Here is a 17,021-nt window from a genome sequence, read left to right as displayed (position 1 = left end):
GGATTCGTGTTACGCAATAATGCCTACAAATTGCGCCAGGCTTTCCACGTGACAACGCCGCCCACGACTCATCCCAGCCAATCAGGATGCTTCACACCCGCGATCTTGCTCCGCCCCGGCCGCTGCACGCGGAGGGATCTTCCCTGGCAGACACGTTTCTTCACGCAGCGTGGCTAATGCGGCTGCTCGCCGGGCCCTGATTGGTCGAGACCTGCGGGGCTGCACGCGCAGGCGCCGCCGCGGTTACTAAGGGCGGGAGCCCGGCGAGGGCGCCGGAACCGGAGTCGTGTTGTCCCAGGCCGGTCGAAGGCCGGTCGAAGCCTGGCCGCACTGGCCATGCCGAATCGCAAGGCCAGCAGGAATGCCTACTACTTCTTCGTGCAGGAGAAGATCCCCGAGCTGCGGCGGCGAGGCCTGCCCGTGGCTCGCGTGGCGGACGCCGTGCCCTACTGCTCTGCTGATTGGGCGGTAAGGCTCGGCTCGTACGGCCGGGCAGTTGGGAATTGGGAGGGCGAAGTGGGAGGGACAGCGAGCCCGTAGCCCCTGCCAGGGTGGCAGGGGAGCCCCCTGCACCCGGCCCGGGGCAAACCGACGCCTGAACCGCAGCCCGCGATGCCCACGTCCGCCTACGGGCCGGAGCGTCGGGGCCTCAACCACTGCCTCTCTCTGCGTCTCCTTTGCTGTGTCCCCAAGCTCCTGGGCCAAGATGAAAAGGAGAAATATGCAGACATGGCTCGAGCGTGGAGGGCCGCCCAAGGAAAGGAGTCTGGGCCTCCGGAGCAGCAGGTAAAGGTCGCCAGGGCACGTTCGGCAGGTTTTAGATGAGCGAGTGGGGCGTGTCAGGGCGGCCCACTGGGCGTCCCAGTGTAGTTAGTGCAAAGCAGGTTTTCGTTTTCCTCCCTGGCATCAGGATGCCTGCCTGGTACTAACCCAGCAGGTTCCCGAACTGGGGCGCACGCCGGTATCGTTTGGCGGCAAAGGCTGGCGGATCCCACTGGGGAACCCACGCCCAGCGAACCCTGGTGTGCAGCGGGCGTGGTGGCATTTAGGGCCTCTACAACAGGATCCCTAAGCGTCCCTTTCAACTTCTTCATGATTAAATAACATTTTTTCCGGTTGTTTATAAGTTGTTCGGAGCAATTTGTCTTTTTAAATGACACCCGGAACCAGGCCAGCTGCTTTATTTAAAATACTGACAACGAGATGCACAGATGTGGCAAATAGGTGCCTTACAGGTAAGAGTTGAATAAAGTGTATTTGGGTCAGTTTTTGTGTAGGTAGAACATAAAAATAGGAAACAAGATTTGTTTTCTTGATTTGTATTGAGAAAGTGCGGGCTAATTGCGCCCTTCCCCTCTTAGGTTCCTTTCATTCTTACATAGTGAAATTCTGTTCTTCCTTCCAACTGCCAACGTTGGATTGAAATTCTAGAGAGCTCTGCTTGTTTTGAGAGATTTTTGTTTGAGTAGAGGCTCTAATTAGTTTAATTTGTACTTAGATTTTTTTCCCTCCTTCTTACAGTTCGTTTTAAGACATTTCCCTTCAAAAAGTAAGCCATGTCTCTCCGTCCCGTTGACACTTGGCGTCGGCAAGCTCTGGTTTTTACTTTCAGCGAAAAGCAAACAGCGTTAGAGTACTTTACCGACGATGTTCTTTTGGCCACTGGACTGGCACATGTTATGTGACTCAGTAGAATCCGGCAACAATTGACCTTGTTATTTGCCACTCACCTGCGGGTCAGGGTATTTATAGATTTTGTGTTATCTGCCTCTCCTGCTGCTGTCGTTGACAAATGTGTACACATTTACTCAATGGGTTTGCCGGCCTGGAGATGTTATTGAAGTAATCTGTGTGCTGCCCACAGCTATTTTGCTAAATTTAAGCGTGCGGTGTAAAGAGCTCGGCAAGAGCGTACGTGGCCATTCATTCTCTTCCCTGTTAGAAACCTGACGGCGCCCCGCTGAGGAAGCCAGGCACGCCTGCGCCGGAGCAGAGCGTTTCACCCCCCGACGTGTCAACTTTGTCTCTGAAAAGTGATCAAGGTAGCGTAAACCTAATGTGTTGGGCACAGATAAATTTGGGTGCTCAAGGCACTGTGGGATATGGAACAGTAAATACGTGTTCTGTTTGTTTTGAACCTGCATTTCAAAGTAATTGATTACAGGTTTCAAGTATGGTGCCAGAGTTGTAAGAAGAGATGAGGTAATTTGCATTTGTTGGAGTACCACTGGAGAGACTTCCTTTTTTTTTTTTTTTTTTTTAACAAAAATCTATTCTGTTGGTTTCTACCACTTCATGTGTTATTAAGCATGGGATTTAAGTCTTTATAACCAGATACTTAAGCACACAGAGACTTAAGCACATTTAAATTATAAAGGTAAAGATGAATGATTGTTCTAGCCCAGAAAAGAACATGGTTAACAAGAGTCCTTGCTCTTCCCTCTGGCTGCTTTTATTGTGGTCTGACTGCATTGAAGATTAGTAAACTTATAACAGTCTTAAATGTGGTGAGTCCTGGTAAACAAGACCCTTCTCACATTTTTCTCCCTTAGGATAATTAATTGATGGTCTTGTGTATATCAGTAAAAAGCAAAGGGTGAACTAAGCAGTCTGTAGTGCCTACCACAGAGTTTTGCAGCACAGAGTTGGCTCGGCTGTACTTCCCAGACCCCCTTGTTTGTTGGCCGTGGGTCTCGGCTCTGCTCACGTCACTCCTGAGATTCCGCCGGGTCATTGTGTTGCTTCGTGCAGAGGGGTTGCTGCCTTCATCCTTGAGAAGCATAACTGGAAAACTTCTAATTCATTCATCCCGTCCAGCTGATGAGTTCTCTTTTCCGGCTCCGTTAGGAACTTAGGAACACAAGGAAGATGGCTCTAAGAGGTTGGCTTTTGTAGAAGGGGTAAATGTAAGACAACTCACCTGTTCATTTGCTACGATTTTCTTTTTAGCTCTCCTTGGAGGTGTCTTTTATTTTTTGAACATTTTCAGCCACGGCGAACTGCCTCCGCACTGCGCGCGGCGCTTCCTCCCCTGCGAGATCGGCTGCGTGCGGTACTCGCTGCAGGAGGGCATCATGGCCGACTTCCACAGCTTCATCAACCCCGGTAAGGGGCCCTGGTAAGGGGCCGGGCGGGGCGGCGCCGGCGTAAGACACGTGGGTTTAGCCTGACCTCGTTGGGTGCACTATGTGTCCTCCTAAAAGCTAATGCTCGGCTGAGTTCCTAACCCTTCATAATGCTTGGTTGAAAGCTGTTAAGAATTGGGCGCTGACACAGGGTTTTTGGTTTCGGCTTCTAACCTCAAGTAAGCGTGCGAGCGGGGCCGGGAGAAGGCCCGAAACCACGTGGCCTGCTGCCGGCCTGCCCGCTGCCGCCCTTGGCGGCCTTCCGGAGGGCTTCCTGCGCAGCCCGCTCCCCGCCCTCGCCTTGGTCTTCCTCAGCCGGCCCGAGTTGTGCCTGGCTGTGGCTCTGGGGACCTGAGCGCGGGGCTGGGCCTTCCTGACCCGTGAGCTCGCGGTCGGGGACCCTGTGCACCGGGGAGCCGCTGGTAAGGAGCAGCAGGCAAGTCGGGAGGGCCCCGTAGGCGGGCCCTCCCAGCGCCTCTCCTTCCCGCTGCGCCACCTCGCTGCCACCTTGCTGCCGGCAGCGCGTGACACAGATGCGGGGTTTGGCTCAGTTCCCAAGAGGATAGACGGTAGTGAAGGGAACACTGGACCTTCAGAGGGAAGCAGGGGACATGTGTTTGGAGAAGAGTAAAGGACAGAAGGTGGGGGACAGAGGACCTTCTTCAGGTTTGTCCGTTGCTTTAGGTTCATTGAGGCGGCCCAGCGTCTTTCCTTGTTTCCAGGGGACGGAAGAGCTGGCCCTGCTCACGCCGTAAGAGTCGCTGCTCAGGGCAAGCCAAGTGGCAACTCGTTTTATGTGCTCGTAGGACATTAGAAAGACAGGGTTTGGAGACCGTTTCCTCTGAGAAATACCTGTTCTGTAGACCCTGCTCTGACCCCGAGCTACGACCCCTTCAGTGCAAAGGCTCTTACCCAGTATTTTTCTGTAACAGGTAATTGGCTTTTTCAAGTAGCTCAGAGAATATACTAAAATTCTTTGATAGCCATTATACCTTTGGTTCAAAAATGCTATGAGATAGGTTTAATAGCGTGTACTTTTATATGGCAATAACAATGACCTACTTGTGTGACAACATGGTCGTCCTGTGGGATGTCATTGTCACTAAGGGATAAGCAGAGAGCTGCCAGATTGCAGGTTTCCTCAACAAAATGTTTGGTGTTACAGGTGAAATTCCACGAGGATTTCGGTTTCATTGTCAGGCTGCAAGTAAGTATAAAGCTTACAGGCGTTAAATGTGTGTGTGTCTGTTGTGTGTAACTGGTTAAGACCTACAGCTTTAACCGGGCACGCGAAATGTCTGTGGGAAATACCCCTGGGTTAATTGTTGGAGGCTGTTCGTAGACGTGGTAGATGGTGTGTGTGATCCTTTAAAAACGTCAAAATTACCCGATAAAATTATCTTTCCCTTTATGGGGACTGTGTTTTTATTTTTTGCACGTATCCTTCGGCTTCAAGATTGGCTGCTTTTCTTGGCCAAGGATGTAGGTAAGTCTTTTCAGAGGTGTCAGATTATGTAGATTGAGGGCAATTTATAGTGATGTCCTTTCAGAATTAAGGAAAAAAAAGTGATGCTTCACAAATGACAAAATGACAGTGTTAAACGTATAAAGAAGTTCTGAATTAATTTTTTGGATGAGGAAAACAGGTTTTTATTTCAAGTATTTTGCAACCAAAGGACATGACTCTGTACAGCTAAGTTCTTGAACTAAACTCTTTTCCAGAAACTAAATTTTAACCAGTTTACTATTTGATTAGAATGAAAATCATGATACTAGGTTCACTTTTAAATGTATCATTTAAAAATTAGTGTCATTGTTTGATTAAAAGTATTTTTACCTAAACACATAGACAAGTGGGTTTCGGAAGTGTTTGAAGTTAGAAATAAGATTTTCAAACCTGCCATAAGCAACTATCTTGTGATCCTCACAGTGCTGTTTTGATTCATTTTTGGTTATGTCCTTCGAGTTTTTCCATAAGCAGCCTGATTGGGACACCAAAAAGCAAGCGCGCCTGTAGAGCAGAGCGCGGCGCCAAAAAGCTCTGTGCGCCGGCGGCGGAGCGGGCTGACTGCGCTGCGCCAGGCTGAGGCGCCGGGCTCTCCGTGCAGGAGCAGCTCCAGGTGGACTAGGGTTTGGATCGAGAAAGTAAGACTTTGGAAGACAAGAAAAACTGTCTTTGTGGCCTTCGTGTGCTCACGTTAGAGGCTGACGTTAATGTCACCTGATTTTGTTGTTAAGGTTCTTTTGTTGTCCTAGGGAATGTGTTCTCAGTCTTTGGATTCACATTGGTTCTTTTTTAATAGTTCTGCTGAAATTATTTATTTTCCTGAACAGAATAAGCCTTGTTCTTGTAATGCCTTATGTCTGATAACCCTCATACAGGGATTTTCTTTTGGGGTCCATTTTTATAGTCTGTTGGTTATTTTGATGTTCAAGCAAGTTTCCGGATCTCTTGTTGTATCTGGTTGTTTGTAATTGAGTGACGGACAGTACGTATGAAAACTTGCTGTCCCTCCCCAAAGAAGGCACGGCCCGGGCACAAAGCTGGGCTCGCTCGCCGCCTCAGGTTGCTCGGTCCAATCTCAGGGCCGAAGCTGGGCGCAACCTCATGGAAGTCACTCTGTTGCTAGTTGGTCTTTAGTCTAAAAGGGGGAAGCTGGACAAATTGCCACGAGAGTATCATAGTAAAACTTCAGGTGACTTCACAGCATAAACAACAGGAGCCGGAAGACAATCGAATATTTTTTATCACAAATAGTTTACGTACACAATAACAACTGGGGTGTTATTTTTAATTCTCACTATCTCCGGATCTCCTCCCCCACAATTGGTAAATGCCCAAGTTACCAAGGAGCCCAAAACCCAGCTCGGCTCGGGCCTCTTCCTTTGCGAGACTTCGGGCGGTTCCCTCACCGCGCCTCTCCCGTCGGGGCCCTCGCGGGCGTTGGGTGTGTTCAGCGACCCCCTGGCCTGCCGCCGTCAGAAGCCAGCGTCTTCCTGCAGCTCTTCTTACCGCTTCCAGTTCCGCGCTGAAACTTTAATGGGATGTTCTTCGATATAAATGCGATTGTTTAAAATCTGTGTCCAGTATCTTCAGAGTCTGGAATATTTCTGGATCTGTTTCTAATCACTTTGTTTTCATTTTCATTCTTGTTTCTTTATGCACTTGTTCGTTCATATGGAGTGCTGAGAAATTATTTTAAAGTAACTCGAGCCTTACAGTCATCATATAGTCACTTCCACTTCAGCTGATAATCCCTGGCTGCTGTGTGTTCTCTCAGTTCCCCGAGCACTTTAAACTTTGGTGGTAAGGTTGGTCTGAATCACCTGGTCCATTTTTTGCTGGAAGTGGAAATCTTAAAACCTTTAAAAAGCAGTCATTATTGTTAAGTTCTCTGGCCTTATTAACAAAACGCCGCATGAAAGGCAGCGTGGAAATAGCGAAGGCACTGCAGGCGTGGCCTCTGAGCCTGGGCGTCAGCCCCGACCCCGCCATTTGCCACCCAGTGCCGTGCGCCAGCCGCCCCCTTTCTTCACGGGGATGCGGTCCAGGGCCCGCGGTGCGCCCGAAACTGCAGCTCGCGCTAAACCCTGTGCCTGTGGTGTGGCAGCGTCACTCTTGTGCTTTGGGCCGTGGTTGTGTGAGAGAGGGATGACTTGCGCACAAGCCCCATGACCCTGACAGTGGACCTGGTCACTTGGACTGCCAAGTGACCGAGGGGCAGTTCACGGGTACAGCGGGGACACGCGGGCAACGGGATGTGTCACGTCCCGTGCGAGACAGGGTGGGCCGTTGGGAGACTTCTTCACGGTGCTCGGGACGGTGCTCAGTTTCAAACTCATGAACGTATTTTGGGAATGGTCCGTTCAGGCCCGTCAGCCCCCCGCGGAAGCAGGTAACCGATGCTGCGGAAGCAAACAGGGCTGGGGGGGGGGGGGCGGGGCGGCAACTACTGCGCCTCAGCCCTGCGCGCCTTGGCGCTCGGCGCTCGGACCCTGCTGGCTGCGGCTGCGGGCCATGCGCCCAAGCCTGCCCAGGCCCGGCACGAGCGGCTGCAGACGAGCTCCCCACTGCCCCCTCCCCCTCTCCCCACTCCCGGGGCGCTGCCTGCACAGCGCGGCTCTAGGGCAGATCTGAACTCCTGCCTTCTCTTTATTTCCTTCAGGCGATTCTAGCCACAAGATTCCCATCTCAAACTTTGAGCCTGGACGTGACCAAGCGACTGTGCTCCGGAACCTGTACAGGTTTCTTCGCCCGCACCTGGGGAGCTGGCCGCCCGTGTACTGCAAGGTAACTTCGCTGTGGGAGCTTCTTTTAAGGTACCTACTTAGGGATCAGCAGACCCACGAAAGGCTCCCAGAGAAAGAGCTTTGCCTGTGTACCGGCTGCTCATGTTTGCAAAGCTCGTTCACTGTGAGCGGTTTTGGGGGCGGTCAGGCAGGGTCCTTGTTTGTAAAGGCCTCGGGTGCTGGAGGGGTTTGAAGGCGGCGGACGCTGAGCACGTGTCTGCTCTGGTAGGTCTTGTGCTTCTCGCTCCTCCTCCTCAGGTGCCCGCAGGTCCCTCCCCCAGGACGGCCCTCGTGGCAAGACTGCCCGTCGCTCGCAGCTGCTCTGCAGCGGTCCCTTGGCTCACCTTTTAGTCCTGAAGGGTTTATTTTGCTCTTTCTTCCCCCATCTAAAGCCTTCTAGGCTAGGAGCCCAAGAACTGGAGTTCAGCCTCGTTATGTATTAGCGTGGTCATGATAGGTTCTCTTTTTCTGAACAGTGGTTTCTTTGTTCTTCTACCCAAGTCTCCCTTGCTTTCATAGAGCGTGTTAACGTAGTCCATGGGTGCGGCCGGTGGTGGATACAGGAGTCCCTCCTGGCGCATGTTGCTCTTTTGATTACAAAAGTTCTCATCTAGCTGCCACAGGCTCTGCAACCCGTCCCTTCCCAGCACCCACCTCTCCTGCCAGCCCCGTCCCCAGGCCGCGGGGACAGCGGCACTTAAGGCGTCTCCGGGCAGGAGACCCAAGCCCGCTTGCTCTCCTCCGCAGTCGGATGACCGAGCCCGTGTTAACTGGTGTCTGGAGCACATGGAGACGGGCACAGGTGAGGCGGGGGCGGGGGCTGCGGCCTCGGCCCTGGTTTCCACGCGGGCGCGCCCGGCCTGCGCAGTGGCAGCCACTGACCCTGTTTGTCTCTCTCTGCCGGTGAAAGAAGCCAGGCAGCACCTCAGCCTGCTCGCTGTCGAGGACCTCGTGGTGGGCATCTACCAGCAAAAGTTCCTCAAGGAGCCGTCCAAGACCTGGGTGCGCAGCCTGCTCGACGTGGCCATGTGGGATTACTCGAGCCACACGAGGTGCCTGCGGCGGCCGGTGGTCGGGGGTTGGCCTCTGTCCTGAGCTGCGGGTCGGGAGGGCTAGGTTTTGCCTCGTGAGGCCATGTTTTCCCGGGAAGCCCTGGAAACGCTGATTTCCTTGAATGGAAGATTCCACGGACCGTGAGGCACATGGTTACTTTGTCTGCTATTAATGACAGAAAAACTACCAGTGAAATGGCCGCAGCGTGTTATCCCCTAGGATTTCTGTGCTGAGGGAAGGATATGTTTGTTTAGGTGTTTCATTATGCAGAATTCTTGTATTTACATGTAAGACGTAGGTAAGGGAAATAAATTGGCAGAAGTATTTTTTATCTTGAAATAATTTGAGGCCTGAAGTTGCAAGAATAGCACAAAGACCCTGCACACCATCTTCTCCATCCAGTAATCGCTAACGTGGAACACATTTCCGCTGCCCTCCCTCTTGAGGTTGGTGCGTCTTGTGAGAGGCGGTTGCTGTCGTGCCTTTGTGCCCGCCTGCCAGACGGGCTTTCCCAGGGACGGGGCACTTCCATGTCACGCAGTGTGACCGTCACATGGGGCGCTGCCCCTGATACAATCCTGCCATGTCACCTGAAGGCCACTTTCAGATTGTGCTCATTGTTAACAGTAATGTTTTTAGAGCGCAAAAAATCTAGTCGAGGATTCAACCCCGGGTCACCTGCTGTGTTCAGTCACTACGTCTCTTTGGGCTCCTTTGACCTGCGATGGTCCCCCGTGCGCTTCCGCGACCTGACGTTCGGGAAGCGTGCAGGCCGGCGGCAGCACCTGTCGCGCTTCCCGTGCGGGCTGCCCGCGCTCCTGGCAGCGCGGTCCCCGAGGTGCGTGCTGTGCCTCCTCCCCGTGCCATCCTGCAGACATGCGTCCGGTTGCTGATGCCGACTCCGGTCGCCGGTGGAAGGCAGCGCCCGCCAGGCCTCCCCGCGGGAAGCCCGCGGTTGGCACCTTGCAGTGTGCCTGGGGGCTCTGAGACTCTGTCCCTGGAACTGGAAGCTGCTGGCGTCAGCCTCCGTGGATGGTTTTGCCTGGATCTGTTACGACTGTATCTGTGAAATGGAGGTTCCGGTCCCGCTCTCCCTGTCCACTGGAGGGAAGAGCGCCTCCTTGCGCCCGTTGTTTTCATTTATCTTACGGCTGTGGACTCGTGGACTCCTTTCTATGTAGTGGGCTCTCATGTTACTGTCACTTCGCGTTTACGGCCAGCAGGGCCCCCCGCCCCAGTACCTGTGTCCTGTGGCCATCGCCGCCTCTGTGTTCGCGCTGCTTTGCTCTGTGGCCCGAGGGTCCTGGCCCATCTGGCAGTGGCTGTGCCGCAGCTGTGGGCTGGCCGCTGCTCCAGGGGCCCGGGGTCTGCAGGTGCGGGCGGGACGTAGGAGACCGGCTGTGGGCGCAGCTGGGCTCGTGCTGCTGGAGCGTCGCTGGCCCTGGCTGACCGCGGTGGGCGCAGCTCGGCCACAGGCACGCACGCACGCAAACTCCGCCCGCGCCCCCTCCGCCTGTGCGTCTGCTCTCCCCCGCCCCCCAGCGCGTGCAGCCTGCAGGCCCAGCCTGCCCCGCCCCGGAGCTCCCCGGAGTCCCCTCTGAGCGAGGAGCCTGGCGCTCCAGGCCTTTCAGGCTTGCTGGGTTCAGGGGGCTGAGGGTCACCCCTTGTGGAGGCAGACACACGGGCCACAGGGCTTGGCTCCTTTGTTTTCAGGCTGAAGGTAAAATGTCCAAGTAGATCGTTGAGAAGTTACTTGGGTTTTCTCCTCCCCGGCAGAATGGTGAAGCTTCTCATTGACATAGAGCTAAGTCTGTTTGCTAGTGTGTTCCGTCTTTTATTTTTTCTCCCCTTCTTGGCTTTATCTTTTGAAAGTTAGTGTGTTAACAGGGTTCAAACAAAGAAGTATTTTCAGAAGTATCGCTCACTTCATCTGGTTCTGTGAGAAAGCTCCTTGGATTGCATCCCACGTGTGAATTAACTCAGGGAGACGGAAATCTTCATGAAGCTGAATTCTACCCAAAGAACACGGTGTCCTTTCGTATGATTTTTGTTCAAATCTGTTTCTGTGTCTTTGGACTCCGTCTAATTTTTTTCCCGCCAGGCGGGGCATTTCAGGACCAGTGACCTGGCGTGGGCGGACCCCCCAGAAGCGGCTTCGTGGGGCGCTCCGGCTCTGAGAGGGTCGGTGCCGGTCACTGTGCTTCCGCAGGGCGTTGCGCCTTTTATGCGGGTTTCCACCTGTATTTGAGAATCTGCAAAGTGAGAGTCTCTTACAATTTTAAAGTTTTTCCTTGTTTTCATGGTTCTCTCTCGCTTCCCGTTATTTATGCCTCTCCTTTTTCCCTAAACCAAGCTAGCTTTGGGCATTGTCTATTTTGTTAATTTTTTCCAAAGTAACAGGTTTTAATTGACTAGATCTGCTTTTTCATTCCCTTTCTCATTAATTTTGGCTTTAACTTATTTTCTTGGTACTTCAGGTCTTTTTCTTTTTTGGGGAGGGGGCTCAGAATTTAATACATTAATTTCTTATTTTCATTTTTTTTAATTTTTCCATTACATTTACTTTACTATTACTTTGTTTTAGTTTCAGGTCACAGCATGTTTTTTTATCAGTAAGTGTTTAGTAGTGTGAATTTTCTTCTAACTTTGCTTTTAATGTACCCTGCAGACTGATACACAGTATTTTGTCATTTAGGACAAATTCTGTAGTTCCACCTTCCTTTAACCCGGGAGTTAATACGCTGTAAGCCTTCTCAGTGTCCAGGTGGGGGCCTCTCCGGCTTTCGCTGGCGAGCAGTGAACGCGGGTGTTTCTGCGCTGCGCTTGGAGCCGTGCCCTCGCGGGTCTGGCTGTGCACAGAGGGGACCCCGCAGGCTGGGGGTGGAGAGCTGAGGGGCCCGTACGCGGTCCCGCCCTGGAGCTGCTTCCTCGGCCCACAGATTGGGGGCGGGGTCCCGGCCTCGGCAGGGAGAGTGGCAGAGGCGAGCAGAGGAACCAGGATTGGCGGCGGGGCCGGGATGGTGGTTCGCCTCGGTCCCTGGATTGTGCGGTGGACTTGTGGGTTGCGGGTGTGGCCTTCCTGGGCCCGGCTGGTCCAGGCTGCGGGCGCTCCTTGCCTGTGTGACGGCCCTGGGTTGGGGCCGGTTGGGAAGTGAGGCCGCAGAGCCGAGGCGGTGCCGTGTGGTTCATTGTGGGGGGTACCCTGGGCAGGCGCCGCCGCCACCGCCGTGAGGAAAGCGGTGCAACCGGTGTGGAGCTGAAGCGGAGCCCCCCGCCAGGGGCCGAGGGCTGTGCCACGGGGCCCGGGGCCCACGCTTGCCACCTCGTGCTGCCAGGTCAGCTGCCCCTGCGGCCTGGAGTTGGGGTGCTGGACGCCCTGTCCAGAGGTCGGCAGGCCCCCCCGGAGACCCCGCGGGCCCGCTCCCCCTCCTGCCGCGCCACCTGGCCCTGAGGCCTGGGGGCTGGGACGGGCCTCCCTGGCCGTTCGCTCCCTCTCTTTCTGGGAGGGCTCTTCCTGTTTCCTCCTCGTGCTGGACGTCTGGGCTTAGTCTCTGTCATTTCGATGGGTCTTAGGAGCAAGAGGAGGCCACATGTGCGTCGTGAGCGGAAGCCCCAGCAGTGGGGGCTTTAAGACGTGCAGTTCTGTGTTCTGACCCCACTTTTGATGAGCTTGTTTTAGTCCCGTGCAGTTTTTGGTACTTGCCCGACATCTGGGTGGCCCCTGCCGGAAGTGTGGGCCTGGGTTGCGGGGCGGGCGGCACGGGCGCCCTTGCTGAGCCCCTGGCTGACCGGGGTGGGGCAGCGGGACCCCATGCAGGCGGGGCGCGGTGGGCGTCGGCAGGGGGTTTCCCGGGACGATGGCAGATGAGGGGGAGTCCCTTGGGTGGAAGGGAAGGAATGTCTCCTTTGGCTCTCGGGGAAGGATGGGTAGCGTGTCTGAGCGCAGAGGCTCGGGGTGAAGGGAGGCCTTGTCCAAGAGGAGAGGTGCCGGCTGTGACTCGGCCGGGGGGCGGGGCTCGGGCTGTTCGGGAAAACCGGTGTGTGGGCCGGAGCAGAGCGTCGAGCACCGTAGCTGTCAGGTGACCGCGGCTCCTGGGAGGGGTGAGGGCAGAGGCGAGGCCGTTCTCCTGGGAGAAGGCGGAGCCCTGGCTGGAGGTCTGGGGAGCAGGGCACCAAGACTCCAGGTGAGGGACAGGCGGCGTGCCAGGGCTCTCGGCTGCGTATCCCCCGTGGACAAGATGCCGCTGCGTATCCCCCGTGGACAAGATGCTGTCGGAGCTTGGGCAGCGGCCTGCGTGCCCGCGCAGAAGACAGGCTTCCTGTGCACTGATGGCACGACGCCAGAGCACAGATCTGTGGCTGCGGGGGCCGCTCTCTGCACCGTTACCTGGGGACTCGCGTCCCCGGACCCGAGGGATGCCGGAAACCTGGCGGAGTTGCCGGTCACACGCGTGTCCTGCCGCATGGGGTCAGCGCCCCGGTGCTGAGCTGCTCGAGGGCCGGCTGTAGAATCGTGGCCTCGCAGGCGTTTTCCCTGGGACCGGCTTTCTGCAGGGTTTCCTTCTGTTGTTTGGTTTTTGTTTATTTTAACCCTGGAATGCGCTGTTCCTCGTTTGCTTCCCTGTCCAGTACAATCTGCAGTGGGAATGTGTATGTGAGGCCGGTGCCCTTGGGGCTTACGTTCTAGACAAGGAGCAACACTAACTGAAAATTTAAAATGACTCGATTCCACGTGGGTAGGTAAGAACGTAGGTTAATTTTAACCTACGGCTTCATTTTAGAGTTTTACGAATCATATTTATGGAACCACTTTTTGGAAAGGAAGTGGGAAATTCTTAATTTTATTTTTAGACAGTCTCCCATCCAGTTAAATGACTTCCGTTAAACACAGGTAACTGACTTTCACACTGAACGGCCTGGCCTGTTTGTGACTCAGGTGAAGCTTCTCGCCGCGTCTGGGCAGGTCTGTCTGATGCAGTGGCGCCGGCGAGGGTGGCAGGGGCTGCGCGCTGTGGGCAGGTGCGCGGGGCGCGGGGCGGGTGCCGTGGCTCCGTCATGGGAGTCCGTTGGTGGTCCCTCCCTGTCTGGCCTCCCCTTCAGTGGTGCCTCTCCTGCCACCTGACTGACGGTCAGCGCTCTCCAGCGCTTCAGAGCGCCGCTCGCCTGTGTCCTCGCCGAAGGACTAACTTCTCGGGAACCTGCTGCGCGCTGTGCAGGCGTGGCTTTCGTCCGTCTTCCCCTCCGCACGGTCAGCTTTGTGTGGGCGAGAGGTCCTGTGCTCCGTTCAGTACCGTGTCCCCGGTGCCTGGAACAGGACCCCGTGACTGTGCACGTGCACCCCAGCCACTGACGTGTGTCTGAGACGCTCGTTCTGGTTGAGGTAAAACAGACCTGTTACGGTTTTGTGAGGCTTGTACAGCATCATGAATTTGCATCCGAGCAAGTAAATAAAAAACCTGCTTTTAAGAAATTCATTTTTCGTGAGTTAAACTAGAAACTTTCATCTTTAAGTGACAGTGACAGGTTGTCTGAAGTGATGCCAGTGAGGTGAACTGGAGTCCGGGACGCGGCAACCCGCAAGCGGGGCCCTTGCCGAGCGCGGGACGGTCAGGCCCTTTCTCTTGCAGGTGCAAGTGGCACGAGGAGAATGACACCCTGTCCTGCGCCCTGGCCGTGTGCAAGAAGATCGCGTGAGTCGCGGGCAGTGCCTCGCTGCCGCGCGGGCGGCTGGGGCACCTCCGGTCACCTCTGTCGCCGCGATTCTCTTAAAACAAAGCGGGTTTTCCTTTCGCGGTTCTTTCCTTGTCCTGCCACATCCCCCCAGGTCTGGCAGCGGCGCCACCTGAGCGGCTGGGGACCCTCAGGAGCGCTTGGGAGGTTCCCACAGGCTCCTGCCGGGGGTGACCTGCTGCTGTCACAAGGACAGCTCTTCCCTAGAAGGTGCTGGAAGCACACAGGCCTCTTTGCGTTCTGCAGCGAGAGCCCCAGGCCCCGCTCCGTGGGTGCCCTGGGGGTCCCCCCTCGCTGCTGTCACGGGACCGGCGGGCAGACCTGTGTTCCCAAACTGTAGCCTCGTCCCCGGGGCCGCCTGCTCCCCGCCGCCGCCCCTGCGAGCTCCGGCACCTCTGCCCTCTCACGTTCCCTCAGGGCGCGCCTGGCGTTCCCTCTGGGGGTCAGAGTGTTCGGGGCTACAGTGGACGACAGTCCTTGGAAAGACTTCCTAGTAGTGGCCATTGGTCCATGTGTAGCTGGCTTCCCCGTTCCTTCCCAGAACCTCCGAACGTCGGTTTGCCAGGGGGGCACAGCCGCTCTCCCGGCTTCTGGCGCTGGGGTCGGTCTGGGCCGAGTGCCGCAGGCGTGGGTCGGTGACCGGCTGGTGCCCCCGCCGCAGGTACTGCATCAGCAACTCCCTGGCCACGCTCTTCGGCATCCAGCTCACCGAGGCCCACGTGCCGCTGCAGGACTACGAGGCCAGCAGCCAGGTGACGCCCAAAATGGTCATCCTGGACGCCGGGCGGTACCAGGTGAGGGGCGTGGCGGGGGCGCGGCGCGGGCGGGGCCAGGCCTTCACCCAGAGCGTCCTGCCTAAAACCCTCTTCCTTCCGGGTACATTTTCCCAGTCTCGTTAGCAAAGCTTCAAGAAAACTAAAATTGACGATGTATTATACAAAACACATCCAAATATCTATTCCAAAAATTAAATATTTGAACGTAGATAATATAGCACTGAAATGTAGACAGAGATGTGCGACGCTGGATTCAAGGAGTGATTACAGGCTCTGGTCTCCCTACCACCTGCCTGCCCCTCTTGCCCATGGGCAGTTGCTTGGGGAGCCCCCAGCCTGCCCCCGAGCAGGGACTGCGGGCGGGGCTCCTGGGCCTCACGCCGCCGGCTCTGCCCCGTCCCGGCTGGAGCCGCTCCATAGCCTCGCTTGTCACAAGCCGTCAGACACGGGAGAAGAGCGATTTGAAATTGTAGTAGATGGGCCAGCAATAAGAAATAGGCCTTTCTCCCCCTCGTATTTTTTTGTTTATTTTTATAGAAGCTAAGGTTTGAGAGTCCAGGATTCTCTCATTTCAACTCTTCTCACCAGGAGTCGAGAGCACACGCAGCCACCGGTAAGCGGCTCCTGCAGCGCGCAGATGCGGCTGGGGTCTGGGCTCCCCGCCGGTGCGGCCCCAGGCGCCGGCTGCTGGGCGGGCGCTCGGCCTCAGCCTCTGGAGCGAGGGATCCGGCTGCGTTGGGAGCATTGTTTGTCACCAGCACCTTGAACAGTTGGGATAGGTCCATTTTTTGTATCACTTCGATACAGCTTAACTTATTCTTCAGGTTAGTTCAGGGCATTTACTGAAAACACGTTGTCCTTGCAGCGGTAGTTCTGTAGTTTTGATACAGTAATGTCCTGGGGAGACAGGAAAGTTTAAACCCAGGGGCAGGAAGCTCGGGGGGTGCCGGAGAGCTCCGGTTATACTCTCCAGGGCTAGAAACAAGCAGAAGTGCCCTCTGCAGCCTCTGCCGTGACCCCGCGGTTCTGTTTCGGTCACCGCCAGTCACGCGGGGCGTGGGGGCAGCCCGTGGGGGAGGAGCAGCGCACACGACTCGGGGGGTGTCTCTCTCTGAGAAGACTAGGGAGTGGCTTCTCTTTGCCGCGTTCTTGCTGTCTCAGGTGACCACCCCGCCGGGGCGAAGGTGGCGGGCACCCGCAGCCAGGCGCGGGGGCGAGGGATCACGCGCCTGCTCGAGAGCATCTCCGGCCCCTTCAGCCACGCGCCTCGGCTCTCCAGCTGCGAGGCCGCCCTCTCCCCTCCCGTGGCCCCCAAGGAGGGGCCCAGCTCCTTCCCACCCCTGTCCCAGTGATGGCACTTTCAGTTTCTGGAATGTGGCAGGCCCAGCTGCCCTTCAGACTGCGCCCTGCCGACAGGCGGGGGGCGCGGGGGGGCAGCTGTCGCCGCCCGGAACTCAGCTCGCCCGTGAGGAAACGCTCTCCGCGGCCGGGGGGCGCTGGCCTGGGGGTGCTGGCCTGGCCGGCCTCTCTCCCGAGGGCTGCGCCTCCGTGACTGTCATGGAGATGCCTTCCAAGGTCTGCGTCCTGTGAGAACGGAGCTGGCATTTCAGAGTTGTGCTTTTGGGAGTGTTATATTTTCATCCTCTTTCCTCACAATAAAGGTGTTGAATATCTGTTAAGAAAGTTTTAAAGGAGTGTTAATGTATCTTTTCCCATTATGATGTGTAGAACCTTTTTCTCTTGAGACCTGCTGGCTATTTTCATTGCAAATATCTAAGAATATCAACCTTTAACAAAAATAAAGTTTTGTTACTTAAAGTCTCTGAAATATGCTGACTTTGGTAAAAGGAGCCGTTGGAAGGATGAGCAGCCAAAGTGGGATTAAGTAACATCCCCCAAATCACGTGGCTGCGGAGTGACCAGATTCCAGGGTGCTTGACCCGCGCTCTTCACGCACACCAGGAGGGGTCACGCCGAGCCGGGCGTCTGCCCTGGGGGCGGCTGCCGGACACTGGCCCCTGTTCTCCGTCGGGGCTGGTCCGCGGCC

At 55.7% G+C, this 17,021-nt stretch overlaps 1 protein-coding gene across 1 annotated transcript; it reads left to right on the top strand.

The window, feature by feature from the left end:
• Positions 1-336: 336 nt before the first annotated feature.
• On the top strand, positions 337-16,326 carry MAEL (maelstrom spermatogenic transposon silencer). Its single transcript, XM_054587566.1, has 12 exons — positions 337-468; positions 694-786; positions 1,943-2,042; positions 2,950-3,105; positions 4,291-4,332; positions 7,292-7,416; positions 8,163-8,217; positions 8,326-8,467; positions 14,096-14,158; positions 14,860-14,992; positions 15,512-15,587; positions 16,136-16,326. Exons 1-12 carry the CDS (start codon positions 337-339, stop codon positions 16,324-16,326), a joined length of 1,308 nt encoding a protein of 435 aa, XP_054443541.1.
• The last annotated feature ends 695 nt before the right edge of the window (positions 16,327-17,021 follow it).

This window comes from Pteronotus mesoamericanus, unplaced genomic scaffold (assembly GCF_021234165.1).
Source record: "Pteronotus mesoamericanus isolate MK-2021 breed Mesoamerican mustached bat unplaced genomic scaffold, CSHL_Meso_final scaffold_1186, whole genome shotgun sequence".
NCBI lineage: Eukaryota > Metazoa > Chordata > Mammalia > Chiroptera > Mormoopidae > Pteronotus > Pteronotus mesoamericanus.
The sequence above is the reverse complement of the archived record's forward strand: the minus strand, read 5'-3'. Positions and strand labels throughout refer to the sequence as shown.

What these genes read in the sequence shown, in the direction of transcription:
- MAEL (XM_054587566.1), top strand. Translation starts at nt 337, where the DNA reads ATGCCGAATCGCAAGGCCAGCAGGAATGCCTACTACTTCTTCGTGCAG. An exon ending in CTGGGCCTCCGGAGCAGCAG is followed by an intron (nt 787 to 1,942) that starts GTAAAGGTCGCC and finishes CTTCCCTGTTAG; the next exon opens with AAACCTGACGGCGCCCCGCT. An exon ending in GAGAGCACACGCAGCCACCG is followed by an intron (nt 15,588 to 16,135) that starts GTAAGCGGCTCC and finishes TTGCTGTCTCAG; the next exon opens with GTGACCACCCCGCCGGGGCG.